Consider the following 15863-nt stretch of genomic DNA (forward strand, 5'->3'; position numbering starts at 1 on the left):
AATGCCCAAACCTACATGTGTGTAAAAACAGATGTGCCTTATTCAGTAAGATTGCTTGAATGTATAATTAATCGCATTCTGTCAATCATTCATTTAGGTATGCTTCAAAACAGCTAGCACAATAGTTGCAAACAGTCACACAGATACTTCAGTTTATAAATGTAACATTGTGTGTATGGGCCGATGGCCAAATTTACATTGATACAAGAGGGTCATGATGACCCTGGATCACTCACCTGAGTAATATGAGCTAATGTTTCAAATGTCAAACTGATGATAAAATATTAGGAAGTCGGTAGGTCACATTTATGGTCAATGAAATTCAGTTTTACGCTTTGTGTGCAAAACTGTGTATGTCATCAAAATTTCAAGGCTGTATCTTAAAAAACCATTTTTTACCTATATAACTAACTCACATAACTAAGTGACCCCAGGGTGGAGCCTCTTTTAACCCCAGGGGCATAATTTGAACAATTTTGGTAGAGGACTACTAGACAATGCATCATACCAAATATCAAAAGCCTATGTCGTATGATTTCAGACAAGAAGATTTTTAAAGCTTTTTTCTATATAAGTCTATATAAAACTTGGGACCCCCAGGGCAGGGCCTCTTTTCACCCGAGGGGTACAATTTGAACAATTTTGGTTGAGGACCATAAGACAATGCTACAAACCAAATATCAAAGGTCTAAGTGTTGTGGTTTCAGACAAGAAGATTTTTAAACTGTTTTTCCTATATAAGTCTATGTAAAACCTGGGACCCCCGGGGCAGGGCCATATTTGACCCTAGGGGGATAATTTGAACAATCTTGGTAGAGGACCACTAGATGATGCTACATACCAAATATCAAAGCCCTTGGCCATGTGGTTTTGTACAAGAAGATTTTCAAAGTTTTCCCTATATAGGTCTATATAAACCATGTGACCCCCGAGGCGGGGCCATATTTGATCCTAGGGGGATAATTTGAACAATCTTGGTAGAGGACCACTAGATGATGCTACATACCAAATATCAAAGCTCTAGGCCATGTGGTTTTGTACAAGAAGATTTTCAAAGTTTTCCCTAATAAGTCTATATAAACCATGTGACCCCGGGGTGGGGCCATATTGACCCTAGGGGGATAATTTGAACAATCTTGGTAGAGGACCACTAGATGATGCTACATACCAAATATCAAAGCCCTAGGCCATGTGGTTTTGTACAAGAAGATTTTCAAAGTTTTCCCTATATAAGTCTATATAAACCATGTGACCCCCAGGGCGGGGCCATATTTGACCCTAGAGGGATAATTTGAACAATTTTGGTAGAGGACCACTAGATGTTGCTACACACCAAATATCAAAGCCCTAGGCCCTGTGGTTTTGGACAAGAAGATTTTTAAAGCTTTTCCTTTCGGTTGCCATGGCAACCAGAGTTCTGCATGGAATTCAACTCTTTGAATAACTTTGAAAGGGGGCCACCCAAGGATCATTCCTGTGAAGTTTGGTGTAATTCTGCCCAGTGGTTTTCAAGAAGAAGATTTTTTTAGAAATTGTTGACGGACAACGCACGACAGACGACGCACGACGGACATCATGCGGTCACAATAGCTCACCTTGTCACTTTGTGACAGGTGAGCTAAAAACATCTCATCTATATTAAGAAAGCGTACATTAAATTTCTGCAGTTGGTCAGAGAAGCAAGAAATCACAAGATTCTAACTTCTTTTTGCATCATTACTGTGGCCACAAGTCAAAACAACTATTACCAAATAGCACAGTGTGAACTGATAAAGACAGCAGAAATGCTTACGGCTATGTTGGCATTGTTTAAAGTAAATCAGGAGTTGCAAATTTTATCTATTCTATACAAGTCCTTGGTTTTATAATTATTATCTTTCAGAACATGACTTAAACAAAATGCCGTAACAAACACCATCTCCAAAAGTCAACAAACAGTTGCAAATGTAAACAAAACAGCCCAAAATAATTCAAACAAGTGTTTTTGTGCATAACATTACCCATGACTTGGTACAGCAGTTATCTTATCGGAGGATTTTTTGTATTTATTGAGCAAGGTAACAAGGCAGCAAGGACAGCGTAACTGACTCATCCGCAAGTGGTCAGGCCAGACAAAATCATCATAACTACATTTAGATACAAACAGAACTCAAAATGAACATTTCTGTAAAGTTGTGTGTTAAAAGTTTGGAGTTAAAACTTAATCATAAACTTGGTTTAAGGAGAAAAGAACATTATAAAGAAAATTTTACAATAGCATTATATCAAAGGATAGTTTAATGTTTTACAATCTATTCTTCATCAGCTCTTTAAAAATAGTACTCGTAAGTTATTTTACAAAAGGAGTGAATGAAACTCACTTGTATTCATCTTTTCTATCACTGGGTCTAATACTATGTGCCCTGTCATTGGGAAAGGCGACCTTGGTGCTCCAGTCTTCCTCTGCTGTGGACTTGGCAAGCTTGTTGTGTAACTTTGCCGTCCTCCCTCCAGCTACGGCATTCCGTGGTTCATCACCCAGTGAGGAGAATGTTGTATCAACAAACATACCCACTTCATTACTGATGTATGGTGTCAGTCCTGAAATATGGGAATTAACACAAGCTGTTACACACATAACTTGCATATATACAGAATATACCAAGTATAAGCTCACCTCACCTGGATCAACATCTATTATCAAAGACCTTATATCAATATATGGTCTATGTAATGTTGTAATTATATACGAACATTTCCGACCCTTATAGAGATTTGTATTTTAAATGTCTGACCAAAGACAGAATTATTTGATACTACATTTATTCACTACAGAAGATACAAGTTAACTGCTTTACAATATGATACAAGCATGTATACACTCTAAGAACAGGCATGCTATATGCTAGTGCGATGCAAGAGGAAGGAGTTACATTTCATGAATGAGTGACCATTACAGATTACATCTTGAAGAAAAATCTTGCAATTTCATTACAATGTGTCCTGTGAGACACATTTCCCTTCAATTTCATGATCAGTCACTTGCATTAAAAGTCTATAACAAGTTTTGCAAAACAAAGTCTATTTGCAAATACAAGTCATCAAAGATTAGTCGTAAAAAAAAAATTGTTTGTTTCCGGTATACCGACCTACCCTAAATTTTTGGCCTGACCCTAAATGTTTTTGTGGCCTTGGAGAATATTTTTTTTAACTTTTTAACAAAAAGTTGCAAAACTGCACTTTTTATGCTTTAAACATGGCCAGTGATGTTAGAAATCAACTTATTGATGCTCTAAAGGCATAACCCCCTTATTTGTATTCATTTTTTGACATGAAAATAATTTCTGAAAAGTCTCCCTTAATAAACACCTCCACCCCCCCAACCCCAAAAAATTTTCGACCTACCTACCCTAATTTTTTAAGCATGTTACCGGAAACAAAGTTGGTTTTTTTTAGGCCTTATAATTAGTAGCAGAAAAGTAAATTAACCTGTTTGTGTAAAGGCATTTCTTTTACCAGAAAACACATGAAATTAAATCAAACCTGCGTTGTATTTTGGGTTTCTGTATTTGGTAATTGGATCACTGCGGCCGAGGAAGTGTATTGGCAAGGTGTGTATAATTTGTAGATGGGCTAATGTAGGATTGCGATTGTCTGCCACATGGCCAATAACATCTATCATTTGTTGTGGCTTGAAGAAACCTGTAATTGAAATCAAATATGTAACCAATTCTTTTTACAAACTTATATTTTATAAGAAAGAAACACGTTTGTATATTTCAAACTGAATTTTAAGCAAAAGTGCTCTTTTACTTACTCTCGACTTCTTTAAAATTCTTTGTTACAGTTTATGTTTGGATAACATGCAACTGTAAATCTAGTGTACAATATCAAAGACTTATAAGCTTGTAGAGAAAGGACAACTTACATTTATGATAAATAAGCCAGTTTTAATTTTCAAACAAGGCAGTCTGAAAGACAGCTAAATCCCCCGCCACTGCTATGGATAGTGAAAGGGTAAACCTTTGATTTTAGCTGTGACCTTGACCTTGAACTGACATGGCTGACTCATGAATTCTGCACAACTTCTTGATGAGGTGATCATTTGACCAAAGTTTCATGAAAATCCTTCAAGGGGTTTAGGAGATAAAGAGCTGAAACCTTTGACCTTCAGTTGTGACCTTGACCTTGAGTTGACATGGCTGACTCATGAGTTCTTGATGAGGTGATCATTTGACCCAAGTTTGATGAAAATCCTCCAAGGGGTGAAGGAGATACAGAGTGGACACCAAATGGAAGGCTCAAACCTTCGACCCTTAGTTGTGACCTTGACCTTGAGCTGGCATGGTTGACTCATAATTCTGCACATCGTTCTGATGAGGGTAATCATTTGACCCAAGTTTTATAAAATTCCTTCAAGGGGTTTAGGAGTATATAGAGCGACACGAAATGGAAGGCTCAAACCTTGACCTTCAGTTGTGCCTTGACCTTGAGCCACATGGCTGACTCATAAGTTCTGCACATCGCCTTGATGAGGTGATCATTTGACCCAAGTTTGATGAAAATCCTTCCAAGGGGTTTAGGAGATATAGAGCGGACACCAAATGGAAGGCTCAAACCTTTGACCCTAAGTTGTGACCTTGACCTTGAGCCGGCATGACTGACTCATGGGTTCTGCACATCGTCTTGATGAGGTGAACATTTGACCCAAGTTTTATAAAATTCCTTCAAGGGGTTTAAGAGATATAGAGCAGACACAAAATGGAAGGCTCAAACCTTTGACATTGAGTTGTGACCTTGACCTTGAGCCGGCATAGCTGACTCATGGGTTCTGCACATCGTCTTGATGAGGTGATCATTTGACCCAAGTTTTATAAAATTCCTTCAAGGGGTTTAGGAGATATAGAGCGGACACAAAATGGCAGGCTCAAACCTTTGACTTTGAGTTGTGACCTTGACCTTGAACCGACAAGGCTGACTCATGGGTTCTGCACATCGTCTTGATGACGTGATCATTTGACCCAAGTTTCATGAAAATCCTTCATGGGGTTTAGGAGATATGGACTGGACACGATTTTATTACGGACGGAAGGACGGACGGAAGAAGACCATTCCTATAATCCCTCCGCCACGGCGGGGGATTAACAAGTACTTGTGCAAAAATAATAAGAATATTTTAATTTTTCTTGTACACTGTTTATTACTTTTACCATCTTGGCATTGTCACAACAAGAATTATGTTTTGTGAACTTGGATTTGAAGTAAAACTAACACAATGTTAATGCCAAAAGGCCATTGAGCTTTTGATCATTGAGCAAGATACCAAGCGCCCCTCCTGGTAATGTTTCAGACAGAATCACCAACCTTCTATAAGCTAGTTAGCTGGCTTCTTCACAGGAAAGTACAGTGAGGGTCAAGAGAATCGAAGTTAGTAACCTAATCACTGACTCAGCCACAGACTTCCCAACAATGAAAATTAAGTTAATTAGAACAGTTGCTATAATACTATGTAAAATCATTATATAACAAGAAACTAATATCTTTAAAACGCTAACCTGCTTGATTGGGAGCAAAAGAGAATATAACATCTTGTGTATCTAGTGGTTGTATCTTGCCATTTGGAGGATGTGCAATAAAATGAGCAATACGTCTGAACTGGTAGGTGATAGGTAAAACATCTGAGCTGTTCTTCAAAGTGCACAATATATCAGCATGTTCCCCAACAGGTACCTCGCCGAAGTCGTACTTCGATGCCGGGGAGATATCAAGCAGCACAGGTAAAGCTGTACCTGTCAGGGCTACCTCAACCACTTTATCACCTATAAATATCAAATAATTTTCATATCAACCTGTTTGCCTTCCTCCATATTTTCATGTTACTGATTTCAATGATTTCTCACACTGCATATCAAAAACATTTCATTAACGTCATATACCAATTAATGCAAACAATAATATAATATCTTTGTTTGTGAACTGCTAAAGTAAACTTGATTTTGTCTGACTTTAGAATGTCTGAAAAAAACTGTATCTTTAAGCCTTTCTTTATAGCTCATATTTTAGAAATATGGTGTCAACTACATGTAAAGAAGCTTATGAAAGTAAAATGTTTTGACAAGATGTCTTGGTTTTTGAATTTACATAATAATAAATATTATAACTTTCAGACAGACATCAAGACAGGGAAGTTCCGGTGGAAAAATACGCACTCCACATACCTGAGTTTTCAAAGCCTTCCTTAGAACCAATGATCTGAAGTTTCATAAACAAAGCAAAATCTTTTCTTGGAGGAGGAGCTATCTTGTTCTTGAAGCCAGATTTAGCGGAATTCCACCTAAAAAGCACATTTCTTAAATTCCTAATATTACAAAAGATACTTTAAGTACAATCCAATCAATTTTTAAATTCATACAAAAGAAATAACAACCATTAGCGGCATTTTAGACAGACTTCAAATATTTTATGCTAGAACAAATAAAAAACAAAATCAAGAAATCAAATAATCATTAAATTATTATCTACAAAGAGGTGCAATTACCTTGGACTAAACCTGAAGAAAACTGGTATTTTCTCATATGGCTGAAGGATTCCCTGGTTTGGTATGGCTGTAACAAGGGAGGTAAGCTCATTTGTGTCCCCTTGAACCTTGCTAGTGTCCCCTTGTTCTGCCAGAGCTTTCATTGTATTCCTTGTCAGATCAATACCCTACAAATAAAACAAAAAAAACTTTAAAAAAAAAAAAATTCTTCACAAGTATTTTTCATAAATTTTATACATTTACAATTACATAAATTCTGGAAAGTGCTTACCAAAAGTAAATTCCTGGCAGTTTCAGTATGTTAGATTTAGTTCTTTAGAACAGAATGAAATTACCAAAACCAATTTTAAAGTTTATAAAAAGTAAGTTGTGTGTTTACATACCATCTCCTGGGCCACAGCATCTTCATCTAAGATAGCTACAAAGTTAATAGGTTCTGGGCCATTGTTGAACAATAAGGCACATTCAGTCCTATCAGACCCGTAGTAAGTGTGACCAAATGGTATACAGTTGATAGGATCCTGTGTCTCCAAAGAGAGGACCTGCAATGCCTGCTCCACCAGGTTGGCCCGCACAGTGAGTAGTTTAGATTCTTTATCTTCAAGCTTCACCCTGTAAAATTTTGAAATATATTTACATGTTAAGACTGTTGTAGCAGAAATGCCAATACATTAATAAATTCCATACATCATTAAAAGCAAATTATGTGTCATACTTTTAAGAAACTGCTTAAACGTTTATGTCCTTTTAAACATATATGACTACAGTATACTTCAGCAATATGTCATGTGAACATATCTCAAATGATGACAGAATATGGCAGGAAATTCTAGAGAACATGTTTAATTCATGTGACTTCATACTTACACCAGTATTGTAGCATAATATATTTTTTAATGATTTGGAATATGATTTTCCTCAGACCTTACACTAGCATTATAACTTATTGTGAAATTGTTAATATTCATGTGGACTAATTTTCATGGATTTTGTGGTTGCACCAGTCCATGAAGTTTAATCTTAACGGACAAATAAAATTCCCATTTACTGCATCTTTAACATTTAAAATCCACAAAATTTAATTCATGTCCCAGCAAAACAGCCATATCTTTAAAACTATGAAATTTTATTGCCACGAAATTAAATGAATTCACAGCAGTTTCACATCATCTTTATCAGCAACTCATGCCCTAGATATGTGACAAACTCACTTGACAATTTCTTCTATCTTTCCTGGATATTTGGTAACAAATTCAACCTAAAAATGAAAAACAATTACATGTGATCAACCAATGCACACTTTCAGAAAAAATGCTGATACATTTAAAACATTCTTACTATAAGATGCTATTATCTGCATTACTAAAATTCATTCAACATTTTCTAGGACTAATTTTCACCAACTTTATGAATCATATCCAACATGCTGCCTATTTTGCCAAATAAAAATTGAACAGCCTTAATTCAAACTGTCCTAAAACTTACCTTTATCAGTTGTACACTCTTTGGGGGTACTGAACCACTTGTTGGCATAATTGCAATCGGCTGATTCCCTGCATACTTGATCTTGAATTCTCCTGCCTTTGAGCCATGGTTGACAAGTGATATTTCTCTGGCTATAGTTTTACTGTTAGCAACAACATTTCCAAAATCCACTGACTGGTCCACCTCTAGCTTTGGTTTGGTAGGATAACTGTAAAGTGTAAACATACTTCACATTACAATAATATGGAATTTAAAATAAATGGGAAATAATAACCAATAAATTAACAAAAAAAAACACATTTGCTGTATATCTATCAAAAATAATCTTTAACAAACTGAACAACAGCAAAAGTGATTTCCCAACAAGTAAAAGGTGAAAATCTAGGAAAATGTGAAACTTTTTAAAATCTGACAATTCAAAGGTCATTTAGAATGCATGTTACTTACGCAGCAATAGGTATCTCAACAACCTCTCCATCAACTGTTACAACAATTCTGTCTTTGAATTCTCCTTCCTCGGTGCTTGTGTACTCAACTATTGCTGGCACACTTAAACCAGAAGCAACAGGTTTATCTGGATTCTTGACCTTTAATTTAAATTTCTGGAAAAAAAAAAAAACACACACAAAAAAATTTTATATTGGAAATACATTTAGTAATTATATAACTACCAGTTTTCAATCCACTAAGAAATAATTGGGGAAATAAATTTCAAGGAATTAATGTTGCTGGCCATGATAAAATTTTTATCAACATCAGATATTTCCTCCCCTATTTTGGTCTTTCGAGCATTTGACGCCAGTGCAGATATTGCCCGTAAGTAAAACTAAATAACTCAATTTTAATATTTCCTAGGATCACTTCAAATTAGTTGGACTACTATAGATGGTACCTTGTATATTAAGTATCTGAATGTGACAGTGAAAATGTGATTCATACTTGTTTTAAACCCCCACTTAATTGTTTTCAGACATTAAACATCTCAGTGTCTTTTACTTTAAAATAGGGCCATAAGATAAGATAAGATTTATTTTAATTGTCTTGCCGACACAAAATAAATCTTATCTTATCTTAGGGCCCTAAAGTAAAAGACACGGAAATGTTTAATGTCTGAAAACAAGTGGGGTTTAAAACAAGTTAGTTGATGATAAACATTCATAAAGCTTGAAGTGATGGGATGGCTATATTTTTTATTATACAAACTTACGATGATTAAGAAATTTCAAATAAAAAAGTAGGTTACAAACCTTTGTTTTAGGGGCATAAAATCTTATGCTTTTGCTGCCTTTACTGATGTTGTAAACCGTAACATTCAGTTGTTCTACAGTGTCTGGCACAGTGTCATAAAAATCAACACTTGCAGGACTAATTCGAATCCCTGCAACGTCTTTATCCATTACTGAAGGAAAAGATATGATATCCTAATAAAAAGTCATTGGCAAATTTCCATTCACTACTTGCATATCATTTAAAAGTATGGTATAATTATCACACTACGTCCACCATATTGTTTGGGAAGTTGTTGCCCGGAGTCCAGCTAGCTGCAAAATTTTGATCGCCAATACGAAATCAAAGCATTACCACCAACAAACAAAATAACGATGGAACAGTGCTAAAAACATTCTAATATCACTCTAAATGCAAATATTCACCAATTAACTATTTGTAATTATCAAAAATATCTATTCAAATGATTTAATGAAATGCGAAAATATTGGTTAGTGGTATAACAGCTAGCTTTGTTTGGAGTTGCTAAGATACAGACGCCATATTTGTATACTAGCAAAAATAATCAAACTGAAATTAAAACGCTTGTAAACAGCAGAATGGGAGTCGATTATTACAATATCTTACAGTTGACGCGTTCAGCAACTGATGCAGATATCAAGAAACAGTAAGTAGTGGTTGAAATTATTTGTATATATTTGAATATGCGATTTTATCGCTAAATCTACGATCGAAATTTCAACATCAAAAATTAAACGTATACCAGGTCAACAGATCCACAGTGAAGTGTTGTATAGTCACAGAATCAAAATAGTACTGAGGACCAAAATTGATGTTTAAGTCATTTTTCAAAGAATAAGTCTTTTATTCCTTTGCTTTGAAGTCAAGTTCCCGTACTGGCCCAGAAGACCCTCAAGGAGCGTAGAGCCCAGGCAAAGGTGATGAGGATATGCCAGTAGGTGTCAGTACAATAATGGAAGAAGAAGACTTACGGTACATCATCAGCTTGTCATTACATTTTCAAATTATGATATTGTCTCAGGCGCCGCACATAGAAGTAGATTATTCAAGTAGTACCACAAATACATAATATTGTAGAACAATTCTGTTGTATTATACACAGAGATGGTTATAAAGAGGCTGTGTTTAACTCTAGGTAGAAGTTTTTCATTCAGATGATTGTGTGACAGTCTGCAACTGCTTTTTTTGGGGTGGGGGGTGGGGGGGGGGACATGAATTCATCTACTATATAAACTTTGTAATTTGTTTGTTCTCTGATTTCAGTTATCGTAAATTGTCTCTGAAGTTCCATCCAGACAAGAATCCAGGAGATCAGGCAACAGCTGATAAGTTCAAACAGGTTGCTGAGGCTTATGATGTATTGTCAGACTGTGAGTATAATCTAGGAATCAAATTGCTACCAGTTTTAAGTTTTTTTATAACTGATAGACAAAGGAGTTTCACATTTTACTAATCTGTTTTCTTATTCAGTTTATAGTTTATCAATAATATCCCTAACATCAGTTTGTAATACCTGCTCAGTACTGTTTTATGGCACACATTGCTATGGACTTCCATTCGGCTGGTCTAGTGTCAGTCCTGGTCCAGACTTTCAAATTTCTGAGATGTCCTTGAAACTTCCCCCCAAACTTTGAGGTCAGTCCTGGTTCCTCCCAGGAATGGGGGCTCCATGTCATGATGTGTATGGTCTATACCTAACGTTAAAGAACCAGACTGTCTGTTCACAAATAGCTATGCAAAATTAGTTGGACTTGTCAGAATATATCAAATTTCTCACTATTCTTGGGGCTTTCTCTTGCTCAGCCTCTCTGGTCATCTCGCTTTGTATCTGCATAGTTGAATTATAGAGATAAATTTCATGCACTATGTGGCCGTGTTTGTTTGTATTTAAAGCTTATTTGAACATATGCATGTTTATTATGAAAAATATATATTAAATAAAACAAATTTAGTATTACTAATACACTTACTTGTGTAAAAAATAGTATTGCTTTACTTATTCAGAGTTACAAAATTTAGAATGTTGTGTTAGCCTGCAAACACATACAACATCAGCATTTTTAATTGTAGCCCTTAAATTTGTAATATATTAGGGTGACTTTGCATTGTAACTACCCACTCTACAAGGATCAGAAATTAAGATGTTTACAAATTACCATTTCAGCAAGAAAACGTGCAGTTTATGACCAGTTTGGAGAGGAAGGTTTGAAGAATGGTGTACCCAGTGGTACAGTAGAAACAGGGGCTTGGACACAAGGCTACACATTCCACGGAAATGCTGACAAGGTCTTCAGGGATTTCTTTGGAGGAGACAATCCTTTCCAAGGTATATACAGAATATTTTAGTATGAAAAACATTACATTAGAAGTAAAAGGTAGTGGCACTGGTGTATTGTAAGAGTGGAATATATATGAAAATATTTATTACTCTTAAAAGTTAACGTCATTTTGAACAGTGTCTAAATAAGTGTTAAAATATTGACATATATTTAGAACATGATAATATTTCTAAATGATAAATTTGCATATTTTTTTTATTGTATTGAAAATCTTTCCTTCAGAATTCTATGACAGGGTAGATGGAGATCTGAGTATGTCATTTGGAGGTTTAGCTGGGCGCGGCAGAAAGAAGCAGGACCCACCAATTGAACGAGACCTCTATCTTTCTCTGGAAGAAGTTTATCATGGATGTACAAAGAAAATGAAGATATCCAGAAGAGTATGTTTCTTTTTGCTTATTAAATCAATGATTTTAATTATTTAAATGCAAAATATTACTTTAAAGATAACCAGATCTTGTATTGAATATAACATGTTTTTGATAACTGCAGCTGAGTGAGTAAGCCATTTTCAATAGCTCAAAATAAGATTTGCAATAATTATCTAAATTTCTGTTTCATGTTAATTGACATTTCTTGTTTATACGTTATATTATTGTAGCAATTCATTTTGTTGCTTAAAATCATTATTTGTCAAATTGTACCTATGTAAAGAATTGAAGCTGTTGCTAATTTACAGTTTCCCATACTGTCAATGCTCTTTTTTGCATTTCTAGATAGTGTGTATATACAGTACAAATTTATGTTTTTCATTTCCTATTAAAAGAACATAAAATTCTTGCTATAGGTAATGAATGAAGATGGTCACACATCAAGCATTAGAGATAAGATTTTGACGATCACAGTGAAGAAAGGATGGAAACCAAACACAAGAATCACATTCCCAGAGGAAGGAGATCAGGGCCCAAATAATGTACCTGGTAGGGAAATATACCTACAGTGATGGCAATTACACTTTCAATAAATGAGCCGCACCATGAGAAAACCAACATAGTGGGTTTGCGACCGGCATGGATCTAAACCAGACTGCGTATCCGCGCAGTCTGGTCAGGATCCATGCTGTTCGCTAACGGTTTCTCAAATTGCAATAGGCTTTGAAAGCGAACAGCATGAATCCGCACAGGCTGGTCTGGATCCATGCTGGTCGCAAACCCATTATGTTGGTTTTCTCATGGCACGTCTCAAATTTTGCATACTCTAAACATATCTTAACATTCATTTTATAAGGTAGTACAATTATACTTAAGTAAACTCTTATAACCATGAAAAATCCATGCCATATTTGAAATGCAGCAAATATTCTGAACTATTATACTGTTTAATTTTTATATTAAATTGTACTTGTATTTGTTGATGGTTTAAAAGTCATGACCGGTCTTCAAATTAACTGTAACAATTCTGTTTTTACAGCTGACATTGTATTTATTGTAAAAGACAAACAGCACCAGAGATTTCGACGTGATGGTGTCAACCTTATTCACACAGCCAAAGTTCCCCTCGGAAAGGCCCTCACAGGCTGTACAGTAGATATCCTTACACTTGACGAGAGAATGCTACATATACCTATCAATGACATTATCAAGTAAGTACCTATGAATGACATAATTATGAAGTAAGTACATATCAGGGACATTATCAAGTATATATCTTTATCAATTAGGAACCTCCCAGTCACTTTATGGAGTAAGTACTTAATGACTATCAAGTATGTACCTACCACTGGCATTATCAAGTATGTACAATTAAGCAGCTGTGTCTATTTTCCAGGCTATACCAATTTGAGCGATTTCAGAGGCACAACTTTTGCATATTCAACATATTACAGGACAATAATGAGATGTAGAGAAATTTTAGAAACTTGTTTCTAACTCGCTTACAAACTGAAAATCACATTTAACTGAATGAAGAACCAAACAAGACTGAAATGTATGTGTATTAGAAGTAATGAACTTTTTTGTCTGTAATTAACATTGAAAAACAAATTATTAGACAAACCCAAGTAGACAATTGCAGAACATACATTTCTTTGTCTCAGTGGTTTTTATCCAGTTAAGAGCAGTTATCAGAAGGACAATTTGATATAATCTTGTTGTTTTTGTTTGATAGAAAACATTCGTGAAAATGATATCAAAACAGTACTATAAAATCAATAAACCTCATAGGTGTTAAATTTCCTTCATTTTGCCAATTTTGTATGGATATGGATTCATTGTTTTGAATATTTAAATATGATATTAATAGAAATTCAGTTTGTTCGGATAGGATTTTTGTTGATTGACGCAATCTCAAAATCATGGAAATTAGTCAGCCACAAATATTAATGCTGTAACTTTTAACCTTTTCAGACCAGGATACAGAAAATGTGTACCGACAGAAGGAATGCCGCTATCAGCCGACCCAACACAGAAAGGAGATTTGATCATTGAATTTGATATTGAATTCCCTGCCACTTTAACACCAGAAAAGAAAGATTTGGTCAAGGCAGCACTTCTTCATTAGAGACAATATTTTTTATTGAGAATATCTGTGATAGAATGAATGATTTTATGTTAAATGAGTAACTGGGAATTGTTTTCATTGTTTTATGTTCAATAATTTGTAGACATTCTTATGTATATGCATGCTGAAAAAAAAATGAAATACTTAAACCTGTTTCAAGATTTATATGAATAATACATAGAAAAAAACTTGCTCGTGTCTGTCATAATTATTATTTTATATGAAATAATGATTTTCATGAGTTTTAAACAAAATGGAACAAATTTCCAAGTCCAAAAAGGGCCATAATTTGGCCAGAATACTTGACAGAGTTATGTACTCTTGCCTAATGCGATAGGTATTTCAACAACAACACGTATTATGTATAGTTTTTTTATCTCATCAATGTTTCGGCTAACGCCTTCATCAGGATAATACACATACAAATATAAACAACGGACGTGACGTAAAACTGATAACGTAACGTCAAATGGCGGGAAAACGTTAATCAAAATATCAAAATGCAAATACATATAATTATATACATATAATTAGTACAAGGTACTATCCCGGATATGAAAATACCAAAAATTTCCTATAGTAAGATTACATAAACAAGAGGACCATGATGGTCCTGAATCGCTCACCTATCTCCACATGACCCAGTGTTCAACTGAGTATGACATCGTTATTTCTATTATTTGACATAGTGACCTAGTTTTTGAGCACATGTGACCTAGATATCATCAAGATAAAAAATTCTGACCAATTTTCATGAAGATCCATTGAAAAATATGGCCTCTAGAGAGGTCACAAGGTTCTTCTATTATTTGACTAATGACCTAGTTTTTGAAGGCACGTGACCCACTTTTAAACTTGACCTAGATATCATCAAGGTGAACATTCTCACCAATTTTCATGAAGATCTCGTTGAAAAATATGGCCTCTAGAGGGGTCACAAGGTTTTTTTTATTTTTCGACCTACTGACCTAGTTTTTGACCGCACATGACCCAGTTATGAACCTGACCTAGATATCATCAAGCTGAACATTCTCACCAATTTTCATGAAGATCCATTGATAAATATGGCCTCTAGAGAGGTCACAAGGTTTTTTCTATTTTTAGACCTACTGACCTAGTTTTTGACCCACGTGACCAGTTTCGAATCTGACCTAGATATCATCAAGATGAACATTCTGACCAATATTCATGAAGATCTCATGAAAAATATGGCCTCTAGAGAGGTCACAAGGTTTTTCTATTTTTAGATCTACTGACCTAGTTTTTAACCCCACGTGACCCAGTTTCGAACTTGACCTAGATATATTCAAGGTAAACATTCTGACCAATTTTCATGAAGATCCATTGAAAAATATCGCCTCTAGAGAGGTCACAAGGTTTTCCTATTTTTAGACTACTGACCTAGTTTTTGACCGCACATGACCCAGTTTCGAACTTGACCTAGATATCATCAAGGTGAACATTCTGACCAATTTTCATGAAGATCCATTGAGAAATATGGCCACTAGAGAGGTCACAAGGTTTTTCTATTTTTAGATCTACTGACCTAGTTTTTGATCCCACATGACCCAGTTTCGAACTTGACCTAGATATCATCAAGGTGAACATTCTGACCAATATTCATGAAGATCTCATGAAAAATATGGCCTCTAGAGAGGTCACAAGGTTTTTCTATTTTTAGATCTACTGACCTAGTTTTTAACCCCACGTGACCCAGTTTCGAACTTGACCTAGATATTATCAAGATGAACATTCTGACCAATTTTCATGAAGAT

General features: G+C 35.1%; 2 protein-coding genes across 9 annotated transcripts in view; one reads left to right on the forward strand and one right to left on the reverse strand.

The window, feature by feature from the left end:
- The window catches only part of LOC123551890 (cilia- and flagella-associated protein 47-like), a 50228-nt gene extending 40681 nt beyond the window's left edge, over positions 1 to 9547 (reverse strand). For 5 of the 8 annotated variants that reach the window (XM_053541440.1, XM_053541441.1, XM_053541439.1 and 2 more), the window contains exons 1-11: positions 9250 to 9547; positions 8450 to 8604; positions 8003 to 8210; positions 7729 to 7775; positions 6901 to 7129; positions 6518 to 6684; positions 6198 to 6313; positions 5535 to 5798; positions 3523 to 3681; positions 2361 to 2580; positions 2001 to 2126 (exon numbers count right to left, since the gene is read on the reverse strand). In XM_053541440.1, coding sequence (XP_053397415.1) covers positions 2001 to 2126; positions 2361 to 2580; positions 3523 to 3681; positions 5535 to 5798; positions 6198 to 6313; positions 6518 to 6684; positions 6901 to 7129; positions 7729 to 7775; positions 8003 to 8210; positions 8450 to 8604; positions 9250 to 9399 — 1841 coding nt within the window. In that variant the 5' untranslated portion in view covers positions 9400 to 9547. The remainder of the gene's footprint in view (positions 1 to 2000; positions 2127 to 2360; positions 2581 to 3522; positions 3682 to 5534; positions 5799 to 6197; positions 6314 to 6517; positions 6685 to 6900; positions 7130 to 7728; positions 7776 to 8002; positions 8211 to 8449; positions 8605 to 9249) is intronic. The other 3 variants (XM_053541444.1, XM_053541443.1, XM_053541445.1) reach the window with 2 other exon arrangements.
- A 188-nt stretch (positions 9548 to 9735) lies between these two features.
- On the forward strand, positions 9736 to 14279 carry LOC123553421 (dnaJ homolog subfamily B member 13-like). Its single transcript, XM_045343137.2, has 7 exons — positions 9736 to 9896; positions 10514 to 10620; positions 11415 to 11576; positions 11812 to 11969; positions 12377 to 12509; positions 13000 to 13171; positions 13935 to 14279. Exons 1-7 carry the CDS (start codon positions 9829 to 9831, stop codon positions 14086 to 14088), a joined length of 954 nt encoding a protein of 317 aa, XP_045199072.1. The 5' UTR covers positions 9736 to 9828; the 3' UTR covers positions 14089 to 14279.
- Positions 14280 to 15863: the final 1584 nt, after the last annotated feature.

This window comes from Mercenaria mercenaria, chromosome 4 (assembly GCF_021730395.1).
Source record: "Mercenaria mercenaria strain notata chromosome 4, MADL_Memer_1, whole genome shotgun sequence".
Lineage (NCBI taxonomy): Eukaryota > Metazoa > Mollusca > Bivalvia > Venerida > Veneridae > Mercenaria > Mercenaria mercenaria.

What these genes read in the sequence shown, in the direction of transcription:
- LOC123553421 (XM_045343137.2), top strand. Translation starts at nt 9,829, where the DNA reads ATGGGAGTCGATTATTACAATATCTTACAGTTGACGCGTTCAGCAACT. An exon ending in AAATGAAGATATCCAGAAGA is followed by an intron (nt 11,970 to 12,376) that starts GTATGTTTCTTT and finishes TTCTTGCTATAG; the next exon opens with GTAATGAATGAAGATGGTCA. An exon ending in GGGCCCAAATAATGTACCTG is followed by an intron (nt 12,510 to 12,999) that starts GTAGGGAAATAT and finishes CTGTTTTTACAG; the next exon opens with CTGACATTGTATTTATTGTA.